Raw genomic sequence first — 13,543 nt, 5'->3', positions numbered from 1 at the left:
AAGCGGAAAGTGGGAAGTGTGATCTACTTATACCAAGAAAAAAAACGCGGAAAAAAAAAAAAAGGGGGAGAGCGAGTGGGGGAAAGAGAGAGAAGATAAAAGAGGAAAGGAAGTCAAGTGTGGTGGGCCAAAAGGACACGTTTCGAGAGTTTGTTTCCAATAAATTACTAGCACTATTAATTGGAATCTGCTGCTTCTTCTTTTGAATATATTTGACAATGTCCTCTATGATTTCAGCTTCGCTGTCCCTGCCATCACAAGCAATCATTTTCACACCCAAAAATAACAATAATAATAATAATAATACTTATTAAAAATAAAGGAATCATTTTCACACTAGTACAATATCCAACTTGAAATCCAAGCTAACTACTATTTCACACTTCATCACTCCCATTAAATTAAATTTGTTATGAAATCATATAATTGCAAATATGTAAAGAAAACCAATAAGAGCAAACCAATTATTTTAGAGAGGAGGGAAGATTATATTATCATCTTTTTCCAAGAGAAGGCAAAATTTATTTATGATAAGGATTTTCCCTCAACCTACAAGATACAATACCTTGAGACCATAGATCAACAGAAAAGTTGTATTTATCACTTAATGTGTAAGTGATATAATTTACATTTAATAATACATCCAGATATCCACTTGTAAAACAGTTCATAACAAAATTACTAATATCATTGTTGCAAAACCACTTAACTCCTCTCCCTACAACAAGCTAAGGCTTGAAACTCTAAACTGAAATTTATTACTACCAAAAATAATTCAGATAGCAAGTGAATGCACCTTCTACCTTACTGGAAGTAATTGGTCTGCTTTAACAAGATTCCCTAGGTTTGCCCATCAATAGTAATTAATTAGCTGATTGTCCGTCAACAACATCTCAATCATTTCACAAATTATCCACAGGCAGTATTGTGTGTCGTCGCCCCACCACATACACTAAGGACACTATACATTCTCTAACTGCATATATAGACTTGTACATAAACCAAAACGACCCCTAATCGCAGGCTCCTTTATCTTAAGTTTCCAAGCCAAGTACCCAAGCATTTCCAAGAATGTATTCCCCACAAGTTAACCTCGAGTCAACCGATGAACCATTTTCCCCTTCGATGTCACACCCCTTCACACTAAAGCACACTATATATGCAGTTTGAGACGAGGTATTAGGGCCGAAGGGATTCATTAAAATAGGCTGTAAAGTGCTCCTCCCAGGAATTGAAAGCAACATCCGGAGAACAACACATCACAAAGGCAATAGGAACTCCGTCTTAATTAGATACAACCACAAACCAGCCAGCAACCCGCAATATTGGCTCCAATCCATGATCACAACAATAGAATAATATTATTATATGGTATGGGTTCACTAGTTTTCACAACCAAAAAAAAAAAAATTATTCATACAACTTAGTAAAACTTGATCTAAAATATTACCCTTTCCCTTTCATTTTATAAGGTTTACTAAGGTTATCAAAGGGCTGGGATACTCGCCAGCACAGACAGATCACACCTTGTTCATTCAACATTCAGTACAAGGAAAAATAACAGTCCTTATAGTGTATATTTATGATATTATAATTATGGGAGATGATTCAACAGAAATGAAAAACCTAAAGGATCGCTTAGCATCACAATAGGAATCAGAGCCTTGGGACCATTAAGGTATTTTCTTGGATGGAGTTGCCAAGATCAACCAACGGTCTCGCAGTAAGTATATACTAAATTTGTGCATTAAACTTATGTAAATGTGCTCCTTTTGTTTGGTCACATTGACAACTTTGATCCTCTCCCCCTCCAATTCTTTATTTCTCTAATAGTCATCCTATTATGACAACTAATAATGAATTTCTTAGTTCAAGAAATCACCTAGTGTTTTTGCCTCCTCTAGAATTTGAACCTGAGACCTCATGGTTCTCCACCTACTTCATTAGCCACTAGGCCATCAGCATTTCAAGACTTCTCGTGACAATCTCCTCTTATGACATACGTTGAAAGATAGGTCTTAATTTATATACCTAATTACATTATTGTAAGTTATTTTACCGTTATGTTTAAGGGGTCCTTGTAATCTTGTTTCTCAATTTACTCTGTAAACAGAAGGGTCCACCCTAAGCATTTATATTGCATTACAATTAACAGGACATCCTGTAGCATGTTATGTCCAAAACATGTTTTATATCTGGATTGGCTAACTTCTGTGGTCATTTAGCCATGTTTTATAACCGGATTGGGCAGCTTCTGTGGTAATTAGCTGGGACGAGGAGATCATTCTACTATTATGATGATGAAATTGATTTTGGCAGCTCAAGTATCTACTAGATGGGAGCAGTGAAAATCCGTTATACATGCACTACCGAAGAAATTATGCGGTAGCAAATATCATACACAGCTATCATATGTCCATAAACATTCTTGAAACTAAAACATATCCGATTCAAGATGACATCACATCTTTTGAGACAGCAATTAATCAGGCGCAGCTATAAGACAGAATGAAGAAAACTGGAACTAAAAGCTCTAATGATTCCCTGAAGTATTACCAACTATGAGAGTTAAGCATTAATTAGTTGGAACTTGATTCAGGTCCATTTGTTTGAGTGTGTGCGTGAACACATATACATGTACAACAATTAGAGTTAACCATCCGTTGGAACTTGAGTATAGCTCTTAGTAATCCATCTTCGTATAGCTCTAATAATTCCCTAGAATAAGTAATTATCAACAATGAGAGTTATCCAATTAGTTGGAACTTGAGTATATATGCATCCTGTAACATTTCTCTATATTCCACAAGATCATTCAATTCCCTAAAAAGAAGATAAATCATATGAAGATGACACTAATAACCTCTAGCTGGAGGGTTTCACCATTCAACACAGGCGGCTATAAACACACAACTAGCAATAACACAAAATCACGTTAACCGCCAGCTTGGGAGCACCTTGATAAATTCAAGGGGTACCTGCTATCTCCCAACAGTGCCCAAAGGCTCAGACAAATGAGAAAATCCCATGTCTGTTCGATAGAGCTAGAGCCAAGCCCCCCCCCCCCCCCCCCCCCCTCTTCTTGTACAATCGGGCTCTTCAATCACTCTAACTTCATTCTGAACCTCCACTTGAACCATCCTCTTTGATTCAGATTGTGGGTCATCTTTCTTTCTTACTTTCAAGTTGGACTAATGATAATGAATGAAAGTCATGTTGTAAAAATATAGCAGCAGGGAAAAATGATAATAATATTTGTGAGTAAATATATGAATTGGCTTGATTCGTGCTAGGATTGTCCTAAGAAATTATTTCAATAATGTGAAATGTTTTCCAAGAATTAAACAAGCCTACCTCTATGAAAGATGGTGCATGAATCAGTTAAATTTATAATAAAACAGAAAATCTTAAGGAGTAATAAGAGAAGGACTTATTGAAGAAGAACAAAGATTATTTTATATTTTAAGTGGCTAGCTATTAAAGGAGTTTTTGTTGCTCGGACTCTTCAAAAATGATGACAGGTGCATATCGATTCTCCAAAAGTAGTGTAATTTTAGAAAATTCTACACAAGTGCGATAATATTTTTGGAGAGTCCAAGCAAAGAAAGGAGTAATCTTCAGTTGGAAACTTGGAATTGAATCACCAGAATGGCTAAATATTTGGGTATTTATACATGTGAAGATGGTTCCACTTGTAAAGATATCTTCATGCAAAAGAGACACTTTGCTAGTGTCCTAAACACTTGGCCATAACTTGATTTAAGCCACTTATAAAATACACTAAAAACATTTTGAAACTAATAAAATAATGTAACAAGTCAATATAAGCAATTGTTTAGTGTATGAGCCAATTGAAAACTATATATCTTCAGACTCTTCTTTAGGAAGAAGATTCCCCTATAATTAATACTTCAAATGAGAAGCTCTTCGAGGCTAAGTTATGCGGACTCTTCACTTTCAATGGCGCACTTGTGTCAGATTTTTAAAAAATACACTACTTTTGAAGAATCCGACACGCACCCGTCTGACATTTTTGAAGAGTCCGAGCAACATGGCATCAAGCTAATGGTAATTTTTTTTCTTTCTGCTGAATCTGAATCCTAGACGTGCCCCTCCTTTCACCTATTTCTACATGCTTTTATTTGTTTGACTGAGACATAACTAATTAAATAGATGAATGTAAACCAAAAATTACTCTTAACTTACCCGTGCTGTGTTACTTCCCAGCCAGATAAATCTGCGGCTTTAAAGAGTGCTTCCCTCCATACTTGTACCCTTTCACAACCATCTGCTTCATGTTTTGTTAAGGCAAATCTTTTACTTTGTTTGCGTACTTCTGATGGTTCCACTTGATAGAATATAGGTAACACAAATATTCCACTACATTCCATTATCTTAACGAGCTCATCCAAACAAGCAGTAAACGAAGCATAATTCTCTGAAAATATAATTATCGCAAATTTCGACTCTTCAATTGCTTTCAAATATTCCTCTGGAAGTGCTGATTTCTTAAAAGTGGTGATTTCTTTCTTTTCTAAAGCTTTGCATAGATGACTAACGAAAGATGAACCTACATCTGTCTCGTTGAAGCTTATATAGGCATCAAAACTGAGGGGTTTTTGGATAGAAGTGGATGATGATGAAGAAAATGATGCCATTTGTTGGTTTGATCGTAAAAAAAAATCACCGGAAAATCAAGAATTCAGAGTCAACCCACCGGAATAGAACGACTTTTTGACAAGAGAAACAGAGACGAAAATGTAAAAGTGTAATTGCAGTTTTTTTTCCCCTGTAATTTTACTTGGGTTGTAACTTTACTTGGGTCAACATTAGCATTCTAGTAGGCGTCTTGCCACGAAAACTAAATATTTTTCACTTTATTTAGAATTTTGAAGTTAGAGTTGAAGATGGAATTGTATTTATATTTCTTGTAAAGAATATTTGTTGCAATATATTGAAGAAAGTGTGCATTCAAACTAATTTTTGGAATATAAAAAAAATAAAATAAAATAAATTCCCCTGTTATCTTCACCTAATCGTTAGCTCACTAATTCATATCAAAGTCATTTCATAGCACAAACGTTCACGTGTTTCCTCGTTCACCAAGAAAGAAATTAAAGATCCACATATCCTATACCTCATTTACAAATTTAACTTTTATCTTAGAATTTTTTATGTTTAATTTTTTTTTTTTCGTGATCTGAATTAGTGATTAAAAATAATAATTTATATTTATTCTTTGATATATTTCTAAATGCTTTTATTTGTTTGAAAGTTTGATGTTCAAATACCTAATTAAATAGAAAATGTTAAACCAAAAATTACTCTTTTAACTTACCCGTGCTGTGTTACTTCCCAGCCAGATAAATTTGCGGCTTTAAACAGTGCTTCCCTCCATAATTACTATATATAATAATGACAACATAATGAGCAACCATCAGTTCCGTTTTCAATTTTCTTGTTCTTGCTAGAGCAAAACAATTTTGCCCTTGTATTTGATATTCTCATTATGTCTATGTTTTCAATAAATCAAGATACTTTCAAACCTATTTTGTAATACATGATCCCTAAAACAAGGTGTATGTACTTTTTCATTCCTACATTTTACCCCACTTTATTTCTTTATTACTTGAATTGCCACATTCATTTCCATAACAAAAAGATCCTTTAAAATGCTTCAAAAAATTCAAAATGATGGTGTCATATTCTCTGAAAATATAAAGATATCGCAAATTTTAGAGACAATAATTTCAATTGCTTTGGTAAATTTTAAGACTTGTTAAATTTTCCACTCTCTTGTTTATTAATGATCTTTAATTTGTATTTTGAAAATATAAATTTAGGTGTTATATTTTAACACAATTTTGTATAATAGAAAATAAGTTCCAAGATTGATCCTCAAAATAATAGAAACGGAAGGAACAAAATCATTAGCTATGTCGACGCATTGAGATATGATTAAATTATTTAAATTTAGTTGATCCTAACTTATTTGAGATTGATAGCTTAGTTATAAGGTTATTATGACGTAAAATTTACAAAATAATATTCCACTAAAACTAAGAGAAAAAGAAATACCATTTGACACGTTTAGAAAGAAAGAAATTTTAAATTAAGAAAAACATTTATATTTTGATACTTTTAATATTTTTTTATGATTTAATTAGAATTAGCATCTATTAAAATAAGTTAAGACTCAATTTTTTAATTTTTAATTTTATCTTTATTTATAGTTAAGTTCGTTGAATCACTCAATGAAAGAACAAATATAGTGTGTATAGATGTATTTAGACCTAGGCTTTAATCATCATACGTAACCCCATGAAATTACGAGTGGCTAATCAATATATATCAAAACAATCTATTTTTATTTTAAACTAAAAATTATATGTTAACAAATTCATAAAATGTTAAAATGTCTTTTCAGTTTACAATTTTAGTTAATTTGAATTACATACTTCAAATTATGTTAGTTTACAAAACAACATGTTATCTATGCCTATTTAATACTTATTTCCTGCAATACTTGCTTCCTCATAAACAAATTCTTTTAGTAAGTTATCCAATTATATGACCATCTTAAATAATTAACAATACATAATTAAGAAGCAATCATACTAAAGGAGTTGTGCCAAAAAAGAACGCAACACCAATTTTTTTTATCTAATTAAAACTTTTATGAATACTATTAAAGCTTTTGGGTGTTAGTTTCGAGACTAGTATTTAAAATATCTTGTAAGAAAAATATATTTAAAGTTCAGCCAATTTTGAGAAACTTCATTGTACATGTTTCTTGTTGCTTTTTAATTTTTCTTCACTTCAAACTGTCGGTTTTGAAGTTTGGCTATGCTTGCATTCAAACTTTAAACATGACACCTGATTTTGAGGCGGTTAAATTTACACAAAAAAAAAAAAAAAAAAGTTGTTCTTTAAATAGAGGTCTTAAAAATGGTTATTTGTGAAGTTCCCCCATTACCTCTAGATAATTTTATTCTATGAAAAAATTAGGCGGAATAGCCCAGCAATCAAAATTTAGTCATTGTCTCAAATAATTATTGGAAAGTATCTAACTTTTAAGGCAGGAATAACATTTCAACAAAATACTTATAGCTAAAACATGGAACAACCCAACACACGATGTTAGAGTTCAAAATTTTGATAAGTAGAACTCCAACACATTAGTTAGAAATGTTTCTTGAGTTTGAAACTCCAAGAATGATTCAACTTATAAAAAGTTCAAACTCCAGAAATTTTCATGCGGTTCCAGATAGGTAGCAACAATGAAATAATGATAATGTTTTAAGATAGGTAATGGAATTATTTCAATGAAATAATGATAATCTTTTGAACTCACAATGCTCCAAGATAGAACAATGGAATTATTTCATCCATGGCATCTCTTTTGAACTCACAATTTTCCGAAAGTTCAATAAAAATTCTAGAGCTCAAAATTATAAAATTGTCACTGCTATAAATAAATTTTTATTATAAAATAAGTGAAACTCCTCGAAAGAATGTTAAACTGAAATTTTAAAGTTTTTTCGTGTTTTAGTAGGGGTATAATCATTCGAATAAGAATTCAAACTTAAATATATATAGTTAAAATTCAATAGGTTTCTATCTGCTCATTTCTCACTAATTTCATTTCTAACGGACCCCAACCCATAAGTCATAACCCACTTGACTTGCTTTACGCCTTCAATGAATTCAGTATTTCCTTTTTGGTGGAGAAACAAATTGGTGTGAATAAACGTTTTATAAAATTTGACCTCATCTTTGTTGTTTAATTCGATGAAAAGTATAATTTCACGAATTTGAAAATCAATTATAAAATTTCAAACTCCATGAATTCTCGAAAAAATACGCAAGTTCAAAAAAAAAAAAACCCGTAAAACGGACGTCCGAAAGTAAAGCTTGAACTAGTTTAACTCAACTAGTTTTCTCCTTATATTTTTTAGAATTATATTTATATTCAAAATAATGTTTTATCGTGATTAAAAAATAACACGCTTAAATCAAAACCTTAAAAAATAAAACACTTAAACCTTAAACAAAACTTATTTCGGAGTTCTTTTCATTTCTAAAATGACTATGTCTAAAATTTTAAATTTTTATGGAAAAAAATATAAGTTCTATATAAAATATTGAGGGTCTTATAATCATCCAATTAATGTTTGCACTTTTAAAAAATGACTTAAGTATAATTGTACTTTGAAACGTTCTATATAAACACTTAATCATCAAAGTATGAAAAAACACACTAAGTTTACAAAAAAAAAAAAAGTTTACTAAATTTTTTTTTTTATTTGCTACATAAAAAAAAAAAAAAAAAAAAAAAAAAATTTCTAACGGACCCCAACCCTAAGTCACAACCCACTTGACTTGCTTTACGCCTTCAATGAATTCAGTATTTCCTTTTTAGTGGTTTAATAGGAAAAATCGGAAACAAATTGGTGTGAATAATTTTGTTGGCACGTTTTACCAAACGAAAAGAAAGCTCCAAGAATAAGTTAATAATTAAAATTCCCTTAATTCTTCAACGACCATTCAGCTATATTGTTGTAATTTAATTCAATACTATCTCTACAATAAGATACGAGTAAACTAATATTCTCTCAATTTATGATATATCTCTTAAAGTTTATTTTAGCACTAAGTTTAAAACGTCCGTCCATTGCCTTAATTCTTCATTTAGATTTTGAAAAAAAATAGTATCATTCAAGTTTATTATTGAAAATATATAGTAATTTTTTTGGTTTGTCAATCACATTTCTCTACTAGTTACATTGGCTGTCTAATAATGAATAGTTTGATTTTTACTTTTTAGACAAATAAAATATAATTAATCCTTTATTCTTTGTAATTTCAGTTTTTTTAATTACATTTTTTCATAATAACATATATAAAGCAAGGACATTTAAGTGAATCAAAAAATCGGTAGATTGTTAACCTACAACCTTCATGTTGTAGGTTAGCAATATATATATATATAATATATATATATATATATATATATATATATATATATATATATATATATATATATAATTGTGGTGTTCGGGGTTAGCTTGCGCCACAAGCACGCACCAGCAACAGAAAAAGTGTTGCTTAACAATGGACGTATTTAAAATAAAAAATAAATACAGTACAATAAGGAATGATCATCCAAACAAGAAGTTAGGAAAGCAAGTAAATGGAACAAATGCTCTCATGAAAAGGATTTTTTTTTATATATAAATTTGGTATTTTAGTGAGCAGAACCAAAACTGCTTCATTTTAAGAATGGATTTTTATTTTTTATAGATACGTCAAAGAAATCGAATTCTTCTCATTCTTTTTTGAACATTTGCATAAAAGAAAGCTATAACAGTTTCTGATATACTGAAAGCATATCAGTGCAGAAGAACTGATCCACAGTTTGATTATTGCAACAATGTTTCTGCAAGCTCCTAAGCATAGTTTGCCAAGTTCTATAAAAGGGGAAGCAAAGCAAGACCTAGTACTAAAAACACTACAACCTATTTATGGACAGTAAATTTATAATGAAAAGCAGCTGCAAAATGTCAGGCTCAATTAGCAAACTAAACAAACGGTGAAACTTAGCTTTACAAAGGAAGTTTCATGGTAATGATCAATTCAGTACCAAAAGAAGGGTAATTAGTAACAAAAGAAGTAAAGCCTTCCCGGAAGAACTTGGCTACAATTAATTCCTAGAACCAATTTTTCTATATTCTTTCTCATATATCTATTCGTTATAAGCAAAGCTTCAATGTCTCTGTACATTTGGTTATATGAACATCATTTGTTAGTATCCCTTTTTCCCCTTGAGAGCTCCTTTTCTTCCCATAAGAACTTGTAAACGATTCTGTTATGTCTAATTTGAGAATGTGCAAACAAAAAGTGGATATAGAGATTGCTTTATGTTGACCGACCTTTAGCTAGCAGCTTAAAGCGAAGGAGTTCTTGCAGCTCAGCCTTGCGAAGCTTATATATGCCGCGCAGTTTCTCTTGCTTTGCCACGGCCTTGAGTTGATTGATTGTCATTTTCTCGAGATCTGCTATGTTTGTTGATGGAACAATGAATGCTGTGGAATCAATAAGTTCATCATTCTCAACTTTATTGACTCTAACATTTTGATTTGATCTGTCATGTGATTTTACCAGTCTATTCTGAAAATCTCTAAAATTCTCATTCTCTTGGAGGACTGGTCCTGTGGAACTTGTTATCCTTCTCTTCTTCATGTGAATCAAAGAAGTTGAACTGGTCTCTGGACTTCCCCTGATTGCTTTGTATCCAAACTCATCACCTCCATTCTCCTTCTTACTTTCAGTCTTCCACTGCCTCTTGAGTTTTAGACCAGAAGGTGACTTGAATCCTAATTCCTTGGCAAGACATGGCTCTTTAACCATTTCTGAAGGTACGTTACATTTGAAGTTCAGCCTCTGACCTTCTATCTTCAGGGACAACTTTGAGTTAGATTTACTTACTGTTAGTACTTGACTTTTGGGGAATTGCTTCACTAGCAGTTCACCTTGTAATTTTTCCAGTTGCTTGCTTCTGTCCTCCTTTTTAGTATGACCAGTTTCAGTGGGCAGACCTTCTTCTCCCTTTATTCCAAGAACAGATTTTGCACCAGTCTGCTTTTTACTTACCAACTGATTTGAGGTGTGTTTTTCTCTAGTCTGACCAGCCTTCCCTCTATTCTGTGTCTGTTCATCATATCCGGATTCTCTAGGTTCTTGTTTTACAGCACTTAGACGGGTCACCAGAATTGCTCCAGCAGGCTGTCAAACGACATTGTCCTTCTTTTAGACGGAAAAGTCTTAAATAAGAACCCGATAAAAATTTTGAGAGGTCATAATTCTTTTCTAAAAACTACAATGGGAAGATAAAGAATGACTTGTAAACTAAGATTTGAAAATTGTAAAAGTTGCTTCGAAGATCTTTAGTTGTTGTATTGTGATTTAAAGCACGTTAGATATTACCCGTGGCTTTTCGTCTTCTCAATATAAGCTAAACTCTGAGACAAGAGTCTACATTACCAGCATTGTGAAGATTAATTCAGGCAATACATCTTTGAAAAATAAGCCTCCTAGCCTGTTTCAATACTGTGATAGCACACTAAAGAAAATGGAAGATATTTCCCAACCTTAGGTTCTTTTCCAGTGCTTGTTTCCTCGACTTCTGGAGATGAATTTATGATTATCCTTTCATCATTAGACCTTCGTTGCATCATTTCATCCTCCAAAGTATCTTCTGATATATTGATCTTCTTCTTTGTTGTTCCACAAGAATGAGCTTTGTCCTTTAGAGGCTTTGTGCTTGCACTCTTTAAAACAGCACATGCCAACTGCTTTTGTAACAGTAGATAAGCTAACCAGTTAGTTGAAACATCTAGATAGATATATAACCTTATATGAATGAAGGCTCAGTAAGCAGATTTATAAGTACATTGTTGAGATGTGAAGGACTTTCTCTTTTGCTTGCACTAATCAGCTTTGCGGGAATATCAGACTTGTCCAAAACCTTCGTAGTGAACTTTTCACTAGCATGGCTTTCCTTTGCACTGGAACCTTTGGTGATTGTGTAATCATCCTGTTCATTGTTTGAGGAAGAATCACAATGCAGTCAATTGGATGGGTTTAGATGGAAAATTGATGCAAAGAGGGAGCTGAAATGCTAACATTCATAGAGATATTTATCTGATAAATTTGTGCAGTATGCCCTAAATGGCTCTAATTCTTCACACTTACAGCGCCCTCAATTGCAGACTGGGAAAACCCGCAAGATGCTTACAGTATTTCCTTGGTTCAAATTTTCTTGCATTTTGCAACTCTTAGCAGAACAAGGAGAGATTATAAGCACTTACTGTTTTTTGATGATTTCTTTCTTCAACCACAGAAGGTGTCTGGACTGTAACATTTGCCTGGACAGAGAAACTACCATTCATTCCAACAGTCTCCGTATCCTTTAAATTGTGGTCGTCTGTTGTTTCAACTTTCATACGAACAGCTGCAGCTAGCTTTGAGCTTCCAAGAGTAGAGTTTGCAGGCTGTTGATTTTAAAGTAGGAGTCGTGGAAATTCATGAGTATGAGTATAGTCTCAACCAACTACTTAATTTGCAAGTTCAACGATTATTAACTATATAAATGTAGAGATAATTCAACAATTAACAGCCATTATTTTCCTTTTTTTTTTCTTCCAATTTTAAGAGCATCACATTGAATTCCAAAAGCTTCACGTGAAACAGCAATGCAATGCACATGTGTTCTCTTTTTTTTTTTTGGGTGGTTGGAGGTGGTACAGAGTCGAATCAGTATAAAATGAAGATTTTCACAAAAGACGGCACTAAGATGGTGCTACAATATGTACAACTGAACCAAAAGTATAGTTCCTTTTATTCATAAAAGGGAGCAATTCACATGTGTTATCCAATAAGTACTAAATATCTAGCATTAACTTAAGAAAATCAAGTGATTAAGCAATCTTGCCTAGGAAACAACAATCACAGCATCCAAGGCAACGGTAGATAAGAACAAGTAAATGTTCTGTGACCGAACCTGCTTGTCTAGTGTAGAAGAGAAATTTCTCAGCGGTGTCTCTAATTTCTCATGGATTCTCTCTGAGGGTTTTCTATTTGTTTGTAAGTGAACACCAGAACATTGTACATTTTCATTTTTCAAGGCCGTTATCAAACTACCAAGGTGATCAATCTTTTTATTCAAACCAGCAATGCACATGTCCAACCATTTTTCATCAGCACGGGCTAGTTGGCTTTCTTGCATCACTATATCATCTTCAAGTTCAACAATTTCTGTATCAGCTTTTGCAATAAGTATCTCTAGCACTTGCAGACAACATCTCTCATTTATGGCATCTTCCTCTATAGTATCTGTGGAAGCAAATCAATAGAAAAGATGAAGCCAGTCAGATGCACATTGATTGAAAGCTACGTCTATAAAAGTAAAGGCTCTAATAGACTTTTCAAGAAGTTAACAAAACAAGAGAACTAATTAATAAACTTACCAAGCTTTTGATTGAAATAGAAGTTTTGAGCCAAGTTGTTTGCCGGAAAACTGTTTTCATCTGAAGAAAAACTTACTAAGTCAGTGCGTAGAACCAAAGGGGATGTTCTGTCCTGAAAACTAGACAGGTTATAATAAGTAGGCAAACCACTTATCGAAAAATAATACTACAAATAAGTAGGCAAACCTTGAGTGTAAGGTAGATCCCAGATGGACAAATCCATCTCTGTAAAAAAGTTTACCCCTGTATCAGAGACAAAAACGCAGGATTGCAAATACAACAACAACAACATACCCAGTGTAATCCCACAAGTGGGGTCTGGCGCAGACCTTACCCCTACCTTGGCAGGTAGAGAGGCTGTTTCCGAGACTACATCTTCCATTAAGCTATACACGCTGCAAGCTAATGACTGTACAGCTACCAAATTCAGTAAAAGCTCCTTGTGGCCAACAATTCAAAATGCAAAATTGCAAATTAAAATTGGAAAACAGCATTGCAGCCCTACTAACTAATAC

General features: G+C 32.8%; 2 protein-coding genes across 5 annotated transcripts; both read right to left on the bottom strand.

Annotated features, from left to right (window-relative positions):
• Positions 1-4,202: 4,202 nt before the first annotated feature.
• LOC132061537 (TMV resistance protein N-like) lies at positions 4,203-4,658 on the bottom strand. Its single transcript, XM_059454332.1, has one exon. The coding sequence runs from the start codon at positions 4,656-4,658 to the stop codon at positions 4,203-4,205; it is 456 nt and encodes a 151-aa protein (XP_059310315.1).
• Positions 4,659-9,573: 4,915 nt separating this feature from the next.
• LOC132060041 (uncharacterized) lies at positions 9,574-13,537 on the bottom strand. Of its 4 annotated transcripts, none has more exons than XM_059452900.1 (8): positions 13,323-13,537; positions 13,215-13,253; positions 13,029-13,088; positions 12,563-12,894; positions 11,871-12,053; positions 11,453-11,596; positions 11,151-11,354; positions 9,574-10,785 (listed from the first exon to the last, which is right to left on the bottom strand). In XM_059452900.1, the coding sequence occupies exons 1-8, from the start codon at positions 13,408-13,410 to the stop codon at positions 9,919-9,921; spliced, it is 1,917 nt and encodes a 638-aa protein (XP_059308883.1). In that variant the 5' UTR covers positions 13,411-13,537; the 3' UTR covers positions 9,574-9,918. The 4 variants fall into 4 exon arrangements, with proteins under 4 accessions (XP_059308883.1, XP_059308884.1, XP_059308881.1 ...); XM_059452901.1 differs by having other exon boundaries at positions 13,369-13,468; XM_059452898.1 differs by having other exon boundaries at positions 13,215-13,537.
• Between the last annotated feature and the right edge of the window lie 6 nt (positions 13,538-13,543).

The sequence above is a fragment of the Lycium ferocissimum genome, chromosome 6 (assembly GCF_029784015.1).
Source record: "Lycium ferocissimum isolate CSIRO_LF1 chromosome 6, AGI_CSIRO_Lferr_CH_V1, whole genome shotgun sequence".
Classification (NCBI taxonomy): domain Eukaryota; kingdom Viridiplantae; phylum Streptophyta; class Magnoliopsida; order Solanales; family Solanaceae; genus Lycium; species Lycium ferocissimum.
The sequence above is the reverse complement of the archived record's forward strand: the minus strand, read 5'-3'. Positions and strand labels throughout refer to the sequence as shown.